At 36.5% G+C, this 16,190-nt stretch overlaps 1 protein-coding gene across 4 annotated transcripts in view; it reads left to right on the plus strand.

The window, feature by feature from the left end:
* The window catches only part of PTPRD (protein tyrosine phosphatase receptor type D), a 507,860-nt gene extending 492,101 nt beyond the window's left edge, over positions 1-15,759 (plus strand). For all 4 annotated transcript variants that reach the window (XM_081282603.1, XM_081282605.1, XM_081282604.1 and 1 more), the window contains exons 27-33: positions 1,675-1,960; positions 2,391-2,569; positions 3,174-3,300; positions 4,426-4,551; positions 7,356-7,510; positions 10,320-10,455; positions 12,136-15,759. In XM_081282603.1, the coding sequence (XP_081138729.1) occupies positions 1,675-1,960; positions 2,391-2,569; positions 3,174-3,300; positions 4,426-4,551; positions 7,356-7,510; positions 10,320-10,455; positions 12,136-12,204 (1,078 nt within the window). In that variant the 3' untranslated portion in view covers positions 12,205-15,759. The remainder of the gene's footprint in view (positions 1-1,674; positions 1,961-2,390; positions 2,570-3,173; positions 3,301-4,425; positions 4,552-7,355; positions 7,511-10,319; positions 10,456-12,135) is intronic.
* The last annotated feature ends 431 nt before the right edge of the window (positions 15,760-16,190 follow it).

Raw genomic sequence — 16,190 nt, forward strand, 5'->3', positions numbered from 1 at the left:
GTTAAAGTATTATTTTGTTAAAACATATGTTCTCTTACCATCTTATAGCCAGAGAGCACCAGAGAAAATTTGCCATTTTAGTTGAGACAAGCACCCCAGTGCTCACTAAAGTCATTTATTTTGGAGTTCTGGTCTACTCCTTGCACAGGGACCTTGCCAGACATATGAAAATTTTCACAGGTTGCTCCCAGAGCCAACAGTATGATTTTATAAGTCATTTATTCTTCTTTGCTGTTTCAGCACTCTCAATTCCCCATCACTCCTGTCTTTCAGGTCCCATTTCAAATGCCACATCGTCCACAAAGTCAACAGTATTTTTTCTCCTCTTGTATAATAATAGTTATATAAACTATTACATTCTTTGATAGATTCTGAGATAGAATTAAAATCCAAGTCATCATCATTATTGCATCCCATTTCACTTAGCGAAGTACTTTGAAAAGATGGACAGTCTGGTTGAACAGGCAATTAAATGGACTCTTAGACATACTGATGACAGCAGGTGGCCTATAGCAAATGAAGGAAGCTATCTCTTACTTGATATCTAAGAAGTTGATCTATACCTATTCACGTTGACTGTGTGTTGACCATTCGGGTAAACATGTATGATCAAAAGAAAAAGAAAATATTTTGGACTGAACCATTTTTGACACATAATGTACTACTCAGCCTGAAGGATTTGATAAATAGTAAGCACACAAGGTATATGTTGAAGTTGTAAAAACACAGATGTATTATCTTCCTAGTATTCTTTTCAACTATAGGATATTTCAATGTTTCAGGCACCTGACTCTTTAATCCAGTTCAGAAAATTAGATTCTCCTTGGAATGACAGGTCTTGTCTAGCCATTGTACATTGTTGACTTTCTCATGGCCTCTTCTTTGAATCTTTTTCTACCAACTGGAAAATGACCCATGAGTCCAAAAGTAATGGAGTTTTAAAAACGCCTTAGAGCTCTTCCAGTAGCAAAAATTGAGGTCTTTATTTTCACACACAGAACACTTGGATTTCACCTGGAATTTCAAGATACATTCAACTTGGAAGAAAATGGAATAAAACAAGGAACATATACTCTCCACCAATGGCTTGTCGTTAAAAATCTCTTTCCAGAATACTCTGTGCTATATCGTGTGAAGCATTTTAATATATTAATTATATACGTCTCACTAAATTAGTCTTAGGACTTCCTTATGGAGTTTCAGAATATGAGATGTTTTAAGTTGAGTGATTTACTAAATGCTTTGTTTTATTTTATTTTATTTTTTTGTAAATTGAACCACAATATTGAGAGTGTTTGGGGAAGAAAGCCTTCTTAGATCGTGACCAACATTTAAAAATAGCTTCTAAAATGTAAATACCCTAAATAGTTGTATTTTTACATAATGTTTAAAAAAATATCCATGTTGCATTGTTGTGATCAAGGTTCATGGTAATTGTGGACTTAATGTTTCTACCTGATAAAATTAAATTAATTTGGCTCAGTATTTGGTTCCCTGCAATTCCAGTAATGGTGCTTAATAATACTTTTGACTTTAGAGGGATAGAAAATCATCACAATAACTTCAGTAGAATTCCTGAGTTTAAAACATAGTTAATAAGAATAATAAAAATACTTTTATTATGTGTTGGTTCCCTGATAATTTTGGCTTTTCTTTTCTCTGTTTGCCTTGCAGTGCGGGAGTTGGCCGGACTGGTTGTTTCATCGTAATAGATGCCATGTTAGAAAGAATAAAGCATGAAAAAACTGTAGATATTTATGGCCATGTAACTTTAATGAGAGCCCAGAGGAATTACATGGTTCAAACAGAGGACCAGTACATCTTTATCCACGATGCACTGTTGGAAGCAGTGACTTGTGGAAATACCGAAGTGCCAGCCAGAAACTTGTATGCCTACATCCAGAAGCTGACACAAATAGAAACAGGCGAGAATGTCACAGGCATGGAACTCGAGTTCAAGGTATGGCATCAGACGTGATGTGGTTATTCAGGAGCAGGTCAATTCTGGGATTGTCTTTGAGAAGTAGCCTTACTTCCTTAACCTTTCAAATTTTGAAGTACAAGATTCATTTGACCTTTAGGATCCTCAGGTATCTGATTATAAAACAATTTCTTCCTCTTTTTCCTTTCTATTCTTTGCTTCGTAGCAATACCTTGAGCCCTTTTGTGTCTTAATTTGAGAGATCACACTCTCAGAACATAACATTTTAAAACTTTGATAGGCAATGTGAAATAATCAGGTAGATGTAAAATGCACAGCAGTACGAATAGTCATTTATTTTAAAGCAAACAAGATTTATATCTAAAAACAACATCTTGGCTACCTTCCATTCAAGCCCCTGGCTAAAATTATCTTTGTAATTTTTTTCTTTTTTTTTTTCATTCAACAGCGTCTAGCCAGCTCAAAAGCTCACACCTCAAGATTCATCAGTGCCAATCTTCCATGTAATAAATTCAAAAATCGCCTTGTTAATATTATGCCATATGAATCCACAAGGGTATGTCTGCAGCCTATCCGAGGAGTAGAAGGATCTGATTACATCAATGCCAGTTTTATTGATGGATACAGGTATATACTCTTGCTCTCCTGACAACCCAAAGCCTTGATATTTACATGTGCCCTAGTTTCATAACCAGAAAGAATTTCATCTCAATTCAAAGCCATTTTCTTTCTGCATAGGTCAGCACTCAGTCCCTTGGTATTTGTTTTTTATTATATTGGATAGGAGTAAGAAGCAGCAGTTATGGAGGTTTTTAATCTGACCTTTTGCACTCTTCTTTTAGAATACATTTGGATTTGAAAGGTGTTAATAAAGAAGCTATTTTGCACCATATTTCATAAATTTAATAGATTGCGTGAGCGTCATTTCTACAAAACGAAGCTGCATAACTATTTAAGTGATTTGTATGACACATGAAATTGAGCTATTAGCATTACACTAAAATTTAAATAGTAATGATAAAGTCGTACATCATAATATTAACAAAGCAATTTATTTTGCAAAATGTATTAAATGCTCTTGTTTGATTATGTAATCTGAAAGGGAATTTACAGCAATTGCATTAATAATGTATTCATTTTCTATTACCAGGTTTGATGTTTACAAATCAGGTGTGAGCTTTTGTATGTTCTCGAAATACTTTAACAGGCTCTTTTCATCTCTATAATTCAGACAACAGAAAGCTTACATTGCTACCCAGGGACCCTTGGCAGAGACCACTGAAGACTTCTGGCGGATGCTATGGGAACACAATTCCACCATTGTTGTGATGCTCACCAAGTTACGTGAAATGGGCAGGGTAAGTGTATCACCACCTAAGAGATTCACTTTCTAGAGAAGAGGGCATTTCATTTTACCAAAGTACCGACCTCATTTCTTTGAAAAACAGACACAATATGGACCATTCATTACTCCTTGTTGGTTTCTAATTTGCAAAACCACATGGAGCTGTTTGTGTGTTTTGAGGAAAGATCTAGTGATTTGTTTCCAATGAAGCACAATCATAGAGACAAATGAGTCAGCAGGTGCTCCTGTTAGATTTACATGTAACTCAGCATATTCTTACTTCCTTTTGCTCTGGACAGGCTGGAGTTTAATAAGTAAATGTGCTATCATCTCTGTATGAGGGAACTTGACTTTTTAACATTCATGGGACTAATTCTTACTTACCTACCTTGAATGACCACTGAATAATGTGTTGGAAAGTTATATAGTGTCTCCAAGGATGTAATCCCAGTTGTATTTAAATGATGACTCTAAAATAATCATAAAGTAATATTAGAGATACCTAAGGACCTACCACTTAGATTCAGAACACACAAGCATTTTGACGTGCTTGCTAAAGGTATTTTTTTTCTCTTTTCTTTATATACATTAAAATGGTAGAAATATATCTGAAACCCAATTTTTAAAGCCCATAGAGAAAGAAAAAATACTATCAGTCTAGAAAAGTAACTGACTTATCTAATTTTGCATATGATTCTCCACAGGGCTTACTCAGGTCATTAAAACTGCCTGGGCCCTGGGTTCCTCAGTGGTATTAGACTAGATCAGTTCAGAGGTTTCTTGCTGTGTTCACTTGGATAATTTCCTTCATTCCAAACCACAGTGGTGCAAGTCAGCTATGGTGGTGTGATGCCAATTGGATAACTTATAGATAGAAAGATACCCGCCCTGTTGAAGTGTTCAACTGATGTGTATTATGCAATTACTATATGCCAGGTCCCGTGCTGGATATCATGGGCAAATTTCAAAACAGATGGTTTCCCTATCCTCAGGGAGCTTTGGGTTTTTAAACAGAAAATGAGTTAGATACACTTGGAATGGCCTCGATTTTCAAAATTTTATTAGTGAAAGAGATGATATATTGACATGAAAAATTTATTTTCACTTCATGTAGTTTAACATAGATCTCTCCTTTCAGGAGAAATGCCACCAATACTGGCCAGCAGAACGATCTGCAAGATACCAGTATTTTGTTGTAGACCCCATGGCTGAGTACAACATGCCACAGTATATCCTAAGAGAATTCAAGGTCACAGATGCCAGGGTAAGTTGACAGTCTTAACCATTAGCTGAAAATTCATCCAAATTACACTTTTTCTGGGAAAAACATTTGCCAAGTAGTCATACTCCCAAAGAGAGAAGAAATCACCCATTCTGGATGACCTTTTTTTTTTTTTCTTTAAATATGTAAGAGTAACTTTTCCTCTGTCTGGCAAGCACTCTCACAAACCCAGATTTGGCTTCTATTCAAATGAAACATCTGGCAGCCCAATGTTGGGGATGCACTGGGTGAGTGAGTGTGTTGGGAAACATTTACTGATTGGTTGGCTGTGCTTACATTCACCTTCTCAGCTCATTCTCTTTGGAGGTTTTTTTGATTTCTTCATTACTTGAGGCTGTAAATATGTTGTTTTGCAAAGCCCTTTAGGTCATGTGGGCTTGGAGGTTAATTTGGTATGATTTTAAAACTGCAGAGCAAATGGCATTCTTTAGAAGAATCTGACAAGCTTTGCACATTCTAATTTGATTCCTGGCATGGTTTATTCCTCGGTGTGCTAATATGTCTGTCCATGAGAGCTGTGCACCCATGACCCTTGTTGGCTAATTTTCATTCTGCATTTTTTATCAAGATTGCTGGGTCCAAGGTTCATTCCTGAAGTCAGATGTTCTAGGCATAAACTTTAATATCTTAGCCTTTGGCCACTCTCAAACCATGATTTCAAATACTTCTTAGGGGAGACTGGGTCAGTTCAAAGCCCTGCTTTGTTTTGTCACCATGGGTTGGTGGAGCAAAACTCCAGAGTAAAGCTATTTACTAGATCCATTTTTTTTTTGTTTGTTTGTTTTTGTTTTTCCTAGAAATCAGCTTTCTTCAAACTCACATTTGGAGATTGTCTACTAATGCCCAAAGCTAAATAGAGAGAAAGCAGTTAGGAGGGGTGGCCCTGGTAACAGATGTGTTAATCCAAACTATCTGAAGTAATAACTACCCTAAAGGTGACAATATTCAAGGCAGCAACTTTTCTGGTCTCATTTTGAGTTGGGATGACTAACCCTAATCTTTACAAAAACAAATAAGTAAATAAAAATGCCCTTTCAACGTATGTGACTAAAAATCTTAAGTGCCTTCTTCAAGTAAACTCACAAACTATTTCTGATAATGGAGACCAAGAGACAGGCTCTGTCAGTGGCAGAAACATCTTTACTACTCCCCATATTTCCAAATTAAATCTGATTTCAATAAACAAAGGAAATAGTAAGAACCTGCTCACATGTTCTCTTTTTTAAGTCTCCCTGTGATTGTGTAATTTTCTTAGCTACCACAGCACTTGCTGTTTGTGCTCCTGGTGTGCTTCTAATCTCAACTTCCCAATTTAGAAAGCAAGTTGGCACTTGATACTGTATAGTTAAACAGGTCACCTTTAAATGGAATTGGGTGGTCTCTCTTCCAATAGTAAAGGTTTGTGCATGTGACCTCTTAGTGCTGTTAAAAGCAACTGTGGTCAGAAATGAAATCCCCAGGACATTCAGAGGAGAACAAACCTATATTACCTAGCCTCACTTTCCAAACCTTTTCCAGGAACAGGAGGAAGTAAATCGTGCTTCTATGGTAACCATTTACAAGTTGGTTATGGAGCCAAGTAGTTATTTCTGTATTCCTGTGTGTTATCACAAAGTCACTGTGTTCTTCCTCTTCTACCTCCATCCCCAGATGGACTCTAACCTGTGCCTATAGGAACCACCAAACTAGTTGAGTCACCCTCTTCTCAGTATGACTGAAGGAGAACAATTGAGCCTCTGTCACTTACACAGAATGTTGGGAACACAAGCTGCCTATGTCAGAAAAAAAGTGTATAGAAAGGAAGAAGCCTCTTCCAATGGCATCAGTTTTCCTAGATTGGAAGCTTGGATTCTGTCTCTCCTGATAAGTCAAAGGAGACATTTGATAGGCATGATTAGTATTCCTGCTTCTGTGAGCTGAGGGTCCTTTCTGCTCCAGTGCTTCCAAAAAAAAAAAAAAAATTCCCAAAAGAATCAGAAGTGCTTTAATATCTTTTCTTCAAACCATCATACTTCACCAGTCAGAGCAATTTCACCTAGTCACTTCAGTGAAGAAACATCTGGATTGTTTTCTTTCTGTCTTTTGGGTTATATCTGTAAAAAAATCCATAGCCTTCTTAATTCCTGTCATCAGCCAGTAAGAGTTCTTTAAAGAAAAGGGCATTTATTTGGAAAAAAAAATCACTTTGGTCTCCTTAAGGAATATTTCACTTCCAGCTTAACAACAAAGGCACCTGCTATGTCGTTTGCCATGGTTAGAAACTATGTCTCTGAGACAGGTGGGGCATCCAGGTTAACAGTATCTACCTAGTCAGTGTCAGATCCTTTAAATGTCACCAGTTGGGATTTGACAATGCAAGCAATAAGCAAACACAGTAGATGTGAAATTATGACAACACCAAAACCTCTCTGCTCTGGATATTTCTTTTCATATTCAGAAGTTAGCAAACTCTGAAATTTGTGAAAGAGTATATTTGTTCCATTTTAGAAAGAATGTGGACTGGATGAATAATTCTGAAACCAAACTTTGGGTCTCAGAAACATTTATTAATAGAACTATTTGGCTACTATCAGAGAAGCTAGGTTTTTAAAAGAAGGCATTGTGAGTAAATAAATTTGATTTAAACATTGTAGCAGCTAAGATACAAACACACTTAAGTTTCCAGTTAAATGTGTTACTAACTTTTTCTGCCCTTTTCATTTTGGGAAAAAAATATGATTGCTCTTGTGGTCTGTGCGCTTGCTGCCCCCTCCTCTGTGGCCTGGTGTGTGGTTTTGTCTGTAAAGGACGGCCAGTCCCGAACAGTGAGGCAGTTCCAGTTCACTGACTGGCCAGAGCAAGGAGTGCCAAAGTCTGGAGAAGGATTTATTGACTTCATTGGCCAAGTCCATAAAACAAAAGAGCAGTTTGGCCAAGATGGACCCATTTCAGTCCATTGCAGGTGAGTTGAGAATCATGAATGCTAACTATCCGTTTGTGGTTAGTGCATAACAACATTGAAAATAAATGTTATTGCCATGAATCTGCATAGTTGAAAATTTATTCTCAGAAACACATTGTGAAAATCAGAGGAAAATTTTCATCTCTCAAATTTACATTTTATTGGGGAAAAAAGCAAACTGTGGTTTTCCTTGCCAGGAAGTGTTGGTATTTTCCCTAATCGTAATTTATTGTGTCAATCCATTCTTATTTGCTTTACTTTCATAGCATTGCACTGATAACTATCTTTCTCCTGTGTTTGTCTTGGAAAACCATAAATAGCTATCAAGCCTTAATGACAATACTAATTCTTGCCAGTTGATAAGTGATTCGAATGGTACCTCACTTAAAAATGCAATTTGCTTGAAAATTGTTGCTACATAAGAAAATGAAGCACCTTCAACTTAATTATTTTCAACAGTTTCTAGAGCATTTTATAATTTAAGTCATTGAAGTTAATAGAAATACCAAGTAAACGATTTAGACATTCACCATAAATTTAGTGCTTTTGGAAGGTGCTATGCAAAAAAACCTGTGGTAAACAGAATTTATCTAATTTTACTTAAACTACTATATTTTAGGATGCTAGCAACTTGAAGTCTTAGTATCTAATCTTTTATATGGTCCTGGAGGAGTTTGTCAGGTTTATTTATTTTTGGTACCAGGAGTTGAACCCAGGGAGTACTTAACCATTCAGCCACAGCCCCAGCCTGTTTTTATTTTATTTTATTTTATTTTTATTTTTATTTTTTTGAAACAAGTTCTTGCTAAGTTCCTGAAGCTCGCTCTGAACTTGAGTCTCCTACTTCAGCCTCCCAAGCCACTGAGATTATCAGGTTTGTTTTGCTTTGGTATTTGAAAGAAGAAAAAAAAAATCTAGTTCTTGGTGACATTGGAGGCAGAATCTCAAAAGAATACAAATATTAGTCTGGGTTCTCAAGATATGTGTTCTCATCCTAATTCTACTCTTATGTAGCTCTGTGACTTTAAATGTCTCAAATGACCTCAAAGAGCCTTTCTAGCACCCCTGTCTTCTCAGGTCTATTCTAAGAGAAAGAGATCTTACTTTTAATGCATTTGCTTTATGCTGAGTTATCAAAAGCCCTTTGCTCTCTACAAAGCAAAGAGCATGTAGAATGTGACAGACAGACTCAAATGTTCAAAGTGGATGTTGTATACCTGACTTGAAATACTTGACACTAGAAATTTTGCACATAATTTTCCCAAATGCAAATTCAAACTTTTTTAATATGATCTATGAGGAAAAGAATGTTTAACTTAATACACATTTTAGCTGTGGACATTCTCACAGGTACATAAGAGTATGTGTCTGTTTCTTCTCATTGCTTTTACCATCACACAAGGATTTAAGCACTTAGTGTAAATACTGTGGCATGCTCTTCACACACCTTAAATACATATATTTTGAAGACTTCTTGATATCTGCTGTTATCTGGGAATGGCCTGAAAATACCACTTCTCTAATTTATAGCCTATTAAGGTAACATGATAAAGTCAATAAATTTAGATGTTATAAGGTCAGTGCCTTTCTTGAAAATATTTTATAGAAAGCCAGAAACACTGTATTTTTGTTACAATGGAGCAATTCAATCAACATAAGGTAGACACTGGTATACCTGGACCATTCAACAAAAAAATTATAGGTCACAGTCTCTCAGGACTAAGGCTTTCAAGGTTCAAAGGGACCTTCAAGGTCATCTTCTCTGTCTTAGCAGAAGCCTTGGCTGCTGCTGGACATCCTCAGTTGCTGTTTAAAGACTACATATGGATTTTAAAGCCTCACTTAACATTTTCGTGTAGAAACTGCAGTTTATAATGGGACACACTATTTATATATGCCCATCAGCTACATCCCCTGGTAAATGAATCCATCCATTTTCCCCAGCCTTTACCCAAGCTTTACGCGTGCCATTTAATTAGGATCCAAAAATGTAGGGATTTTTGAGATTATTCACTGCTTTCCTCATTACCTAAACCTCCAGATGCCTTTCTACTTCTTAAGTGCACAAGAGCTATGAATTCAGTTTTCATTGTTGCTGCTGTGAAGATTCTGGAATTATCTGGAAATAGTAAAGACAGCAGAGTAACTCAAAAACCCTGGGGTTTCAGCTGCTGATCACCTTAAAATAGTAAAGCTTTGTTTTACATTGAAGTCCCCTTTGAGAATCTGTTGAACATTATGAGTTCCAAGGAACAAATGACATCTCCCTAACACATACATGCAGGGTATTCATAAACTCTCCCTGAAGACTAAGTGAAAAATCCTCTCGTATGGGGTGGGGGGACTGCTATAGAATCTCTAAGCCAGTGTCAAATTTAAGAGGTGATAGGGCACCCTGCAGACTTTGACTACAAAGTGAATGAGGCACTAGAAAAGTTGAAGGTGCCCAGTATGCTTCATCGTCGTCTGAATTATTTCATCCTCTGAAAATATTCTTATAAGCAAGGTCTAGAGTGTCAGGATCTGCATGAATACCATAAAGGTATTTTTTTTACCCTTTCTCTTATCAACATTTATTTTGCAATGTTTGTTTTCTTGGTCCTTCTAAAATGGCATGTAACCCCAGTTGAAAAGTCATTTGAAAGACAACACACCATCCCAAGAGCAATCCCTTAGCGAACTCAATTGCACATTTTCCTGAACAAAGCTGTGGAGAAACTTGAAATGTAGAAGAATGTCCTCCCCCAAGCAAAAGCAGCTGAGAGTATGAGCATTTCAAGTAGGAATGTTGCTTTTGTTTTTCTGGCAGTGCGGGCGTTGGAAGAACTGGCGTCTTCATAACTCTGAGCATTGTTTTGGAAAGAATGAGATATGAAGGCGTTGTAGATATCTTCCAGACCGTCAAAATGTTAAGAACACAACGGCCAGCCATGGTACAGACAGAGGTAAGGAAAATCTTCATGAGTTTGTCACATCTCAAAAGCTTGTGTTTCACTAGGTAGGATCTCCCAGAGTCCAGCACAAAAGATTATGGAAAAGGCATCAAATGTTTAATGTTGTTGAACTTCATTTGCCCCTCTTTAAATGGAGTGAAAATATTCATATCTCAGTGTCGGAGAGATTTATGAGAGTCTGCATTCAGCTAAACTAGCTTAAATTGTCAACATTTAACACCCACAAAAGAGCAATTAATTATATACAATATTAATGATTAATACTTACCTATTTATTATATAAATATAATGTATGGTACATAATATGCCCTCTCAGCCCATTTTACTTCAGCTGCTCTGTATTTCTTAAATATTGGAATCCTGATACACTGAGAGAAATTAGACCCCTATTTCCAATAATTGATATGGAAATTTCTCAGAAAAATGAGAGATCATGATTAAGCCAATCTGGCCTAATGACCATTTATGTCTAAGGATTACATGAATGAAAGTGTATAGTCCTCAAGTGGCCATGAAATTATGCAAATTTACTTATTTGTTCTTAAATGCATCATTCACAATATCTTCCAGACTTTGATTTCAAAATAGTGCAAGCATTTGGTTTGCAGTACTCAAAACATTATGTCGGCCTGACAAACTTAATGGGTGTTGGGGGTGACAGAGGGAAATTGGACATTTAAAGAGCCTTAACACTTAGCCAAACAACTTACTGTGACAAGATAGGAAAGCAAACTCCATTTATTTTGCATTACCATTTTTATTGTAGAAAAATGCACATTTAAGCAAAATAGAAACTATCTACTTTCAGCCCCATTGGCTACCGAAAATAAGTTTCTTTTATAGGGAAGAAAATCCTACTTTCTCTCATCCCTATAGTCATCTATAAATTGTAATTTTTCCATCTCTCCAACAATCCTCCAATTTATTCCAGTATGACAGCATTCCGCCTTGTCTGTAAAAGGGCATGTTTCATTCTGTTTTATTTTAGTGTGGGCCTCTCTCAAACAGACAACTTGCAATCACACAGAATTAGGCCAAACTGCCCACGTAGTTTTTGTTGTGGGAAGCCAGTCTTGTGATACCATTTTCAGGGGTGAAAAGCTTGGAACTCCAGTGCCCTATGTAAGTGACTTGTGAGCCTGGTATTCCATCTAGCTTGTGGCTGCCTCTGTCACTTACACATGAATGTCAAAAGTGATGGTGAGTGACTCTGATAGTGCAGGGTCTAGTGTCCAGTCAGAGTTTAAACTCAGTTGGCAGTAGGAATTATAAATCCGCATTTCCTTAAAGGCCATTTGTATTTCTATCAGCCTCTCTCATCTGATAAACTGAGAATTAGTTACCACAAATCAGGGATCATTGTAAAAGATGACTGTGGCATGTAGGACCTGTGGGTTTGGTTGATGGTAGTTGTTAATACTTGGAAAATGGTTCATACTTGTCTGGAAGGTAATATTCACTGGAGTTATCACTACTTGGCATTAGGAGACTTTTAGTCAAATTGATTGGTAAAGTTAATAAACATTCCATGTGATTAATTACTCTTTGCTCACTATCACTGACTAGTCATTGGATCAAACTGACTAAAGAAAGTAGTGATTGTGTTTCCAGTTTGTTTTCCAATACGGCTTTTCATTTTCCTCTTCTTTCCCCATGCCCTGTCTCCTGCAGGATCAGTACCAGTTTTGCTACCGAGCCGCACTAGAGTACCTGGGCAGCTTTGATCACTATGCAACGTAGAAACCCCTGACCCTTTCAGGATTTTTACTACAGGCCCTTCGCTATCCATGGAGTCTCTTCTGAGCCATACAGGGCACTTGAGAAGTCCTTCTTAACTTCTAGCTAACAACCACTTAGTGGGACTATTACACACAAAACAAATTAAAAACAAACTATTCCAGGTGGACCAAGAATTCACAGTTTAATAATCTAACCCGAAAAATAATAAATGAGAATCCTGACTCATGAGGCATCTGAAGGATTTTATTTACAGATACCTCAAGGATTCAAAATAAAGGGAAGAAGAAATCACAGCAAAGAACCACCATCTCGTTCAGATTGCTTGATAGGTACAGAGCGAAATTGCCAGAGTGCTACAGTTCAGCGTGAGATGTTTGCTGGCGTGGCTTCTCACGATTTAGACGGACTCTGCTTCGACATCACCCCTTCCCACCATGCCACTCGTAACAGCATCTTAGGGGTGAGGGTGGGGATGTTTAAAAAGAAAGTCCTTGATTTAGTTTTTTAGTATTGTAAAGATACTGCTGACCTGTGCTTCATTTCTAACTGTGTAAACTTTTTTTTAACAAAATGTATCATTCGATAAAGTGAATTTTAAAAAAGTTACATAACTCCTCATTTTTTTTATTTCCAAATTGTAGGTTTTTTTAAGCTGTCAAACTGTTATCTGTGATATCTTGCTGTAGAAATATCAAATAAGTTGGAAATTTGCACATTTTTGTGCAATACTCTTAATCTACAGTATCCATCTCATCAGATATTACTTTCACACTTCAATTTTGATTGATAAGAAAGTACCCATTCTCTTCAAATGATCAAAGAGAATCTTGTTTTGTTTTTGGAATCAACAGGGAAGCGCAAAGTATAAAGTTGCTGCTAACGTATATACATATATATCCATACTTTAGAAGGGTGTCTATGTATATATAGACAGTGTGTCCACACAAAGATTTAGCTATCATTCAGTTCTTCCGAAATTTAGTTTTCTTAAGGGTAGAGCTATTGTAACATCTTCTTCAGTTTGTCCCTAATTTTACAACATTGGTGTTTCTTAATATTCCAATTTTTTAAAAAGGGAAACGAGGAATGCACATCAGTGATTGTCAAACCTCACCCCCTAATTTTCCCCCACCCACCCAATCATATTCACAGGTACCGTTTCATTAGCCAGGCTTCCAACCAAGTTCGATATTTCTAACACTCTAGTGCAATAAAAAATTATTCAATATCTAAGAGGTGTGCATGTGGGAAAGGTCAGTGCATATCCCTTTAGAGGGGAGAATGTTGTAATATATCAGCTATCAAGTTGTTTAAAAAAAAGTGTATTCAATCGTATATTGTCTATAGTATGTGCTATGAAATTTGCATTTATGATATGTAACAGGGGCAAAGCCAAACTCATGTTACTCTGTTCAGTCAGAAACATTTTGTGGTGTACAGCATTCCTGGGAAGTGCTGTACTTTGTTTTGTTTTGGTTTTAGTTTTGCATTTAGAGTGCCTTATAATTGATGCCTATTTTAATAGCATTTCTTTTTAGCTTTTGGTTCCTATTTCCATTAGTTGTTCATATCTGTTACTCTTTCAATTAAAGCATTATCTGTTTACCACATGTACAAAAACTCTTTGAATAATATGCATTCCTAGTTTTCAACCAAGTCGGGGATGTTAGTGATTGTACCAGCCCAAAGCACTTGGATAATCAGGGCCCTTCCGTTCGTAATTGTCAACATCAGGAAAAGCTACTTGTTTTATTTATAATCCCTTCCAAATCTGTTCTGGAACATGCAGTAGCTGCACCCAACTTATTTTAGCAACACACATCATTGGCAACTTTGGGATATATTAGATATTCCATTAGGATTTTTCTGAAAGGGGAAATTAATATATATCTCCCCCAAATCTTCCAACTTCATTTCTATAGGAAGCCATGGATGGTGGCATGAGTTTGCCACATCACCTAACATGATTTTTAAGAACCCTCAAAAAAAAATCTTAAGAACTCTAAAAGTTTTGATATCAGTATAATATTTTCGTTTAATTTTAACTTCATGGATATTCTGCATGGAAGGATATTTGTTTTCACATTTTTTTCCCATTGCTAGCAGAATGAAATCCAAGAGACCAAACACTTGCAAGCATCATATTTGAGCACTTTTGTAAAAAATTTAAAAAACAACAAAAAAAGAGAAAATATATATAATACTAAAAAAAAAAAAAAGTATCTAGAAGGCTACCTCAGAATGAGACTCTCTAACCTACATCAGAACCAGAAAAGAATGTGCACTATGTGGGTCTGTTGTTGTTTTCTTTTAGTTTGTATCTTTTGAAGATTTATCCAAGTGCCAGATTACTCAGTGCTGTAATTTTCTTTTAATGAAACAAAAGGGGTCAGACAGACATTGCATCATCCAGACATGCCATGTCGGACATGTAGACTCTGATGGAGTATCACACACCAGAACCATTGGCCAGTGAGCAGTTTGTCTCCTTGAAACAAACACTGCCCATGTGGCAAAGGGAAAAGCGACAATAACCACAGGGAGAAAATGAATGGGATGCATACCATAGACGAAGGAGGTGGAGACTATTCCAGAAATCTTACTGTTCAGGAGCTGTTCCTAGAACTAACTCCCTTACTGTCATTGATGTGCATTCCACTCTGTACTTTTCTGTACGACCATTCAAGTTTTAATTTCCCAGGTAAACATCTTTATCTGCCATTACCATAAACTTTCAAGTTTTCAATTATTTTCATCATCATAACCAGTACGGTGCTATTATTTACCTATGTACGTGTAGTTATGTATAATTTTGTAATTAGTTACAATGGTAAAAAAAATCAAAATATATAAAAAGTGATTTGTACAGAACTTTATTTTAGCTCTTTTTTAAAAATGATTTGCATGGTTAGACAACGGCGAGGACAGCCAGGGGAGGGAAGGGCCTCTAGGGAACTTTGCACTTTCTATACCTTTGTACTATGCACTGCCCTATTGATTCTACACCCAATAATGTTATTACTTGAACCCATCTGTAAGAAACTGCTTCAAAAATTCATTTATGTGTATGTAAATAACACAACATAAAAAGGGAAAGAAAAAATCTGCAATAAAACAGATTTTTTTTCTTTCTTGTTTATGTTTGGTTTTGCTTTGTTTTAGCCCCTTCTTTTCTTTTTAATTCCCTTTTCATTTTCCTTTTTTGGGTTTTGGTGTTCCTTTGGGTTGATGGGTGCCCTGATACTCCAGCAGAGATCAGAAGGCTACAGATCCATCCTATCCATCCGTTACGTGGCTTTGCCATCCAAGCTTGGAGTGTCTTTACAAAGATAATAACAGTTGTGTTCTTTGCTCTCGTTTTGGATGCATAGACTGAGAACTTAAAAAATAACTTGTAAAATGGCTTGTTAAAAAAATACAATTACCTCTAATTAGTAGTACGCGTAAATGTTTTACAGAATGAAAGGCGTGCTTTTTATTTTCTTACTTCGTTACATTGGTGGCGAAAGAAGTCTGTATGAAATCAGTTCTTTGCTGACACAAGTTCCATTTGTTACAAATGAATTCTAATAAAAATGTCAGTGTTATGCAGCCCCGGCCTTTGCTTTTGTCCACTCAAGTGCATTGGTTGTGAATTGGCTATATGTTCCCTCTTCTGGTCATCTAGTGAGCTCCTCTGTTTACCAAGAGCCTACTATTTACAAGCGCCTACCTTGACATAAGCACTTTCCATTGATAAGTCAACAGGCTCAGAATCTGCCCAAGTTCACACAGCAAAGAAAGAGATCATAGAGAATGCTTGACTCAGTGGAAGATGACTACAATATAAAGTGCATTGTGAGCATGATTATCTTGAAATGGTAGATGGCTCTCGTGCACATAAAAACAGATCCATGGAGTTACTTTTTCTAAAATCTTCATGAACATGGATTATTAACTCATTCAGTATTATCGAACACCGAAAATAGATCAGAACTGCTCTAGGT

Source organism: Spermophilus citellus, assembly GCF_964194105.1.
Source record: "Spermophilus citellus genome assembly, chromosome: 2".
In the NCBI taxonomy this organism is placed as follows: domain Eukaryota; kingdom Metazoa; phylum Chordata; class Mammalia; order Rodentia; family Sciuridae; genus Spermophilus; species Spermophilus citellus.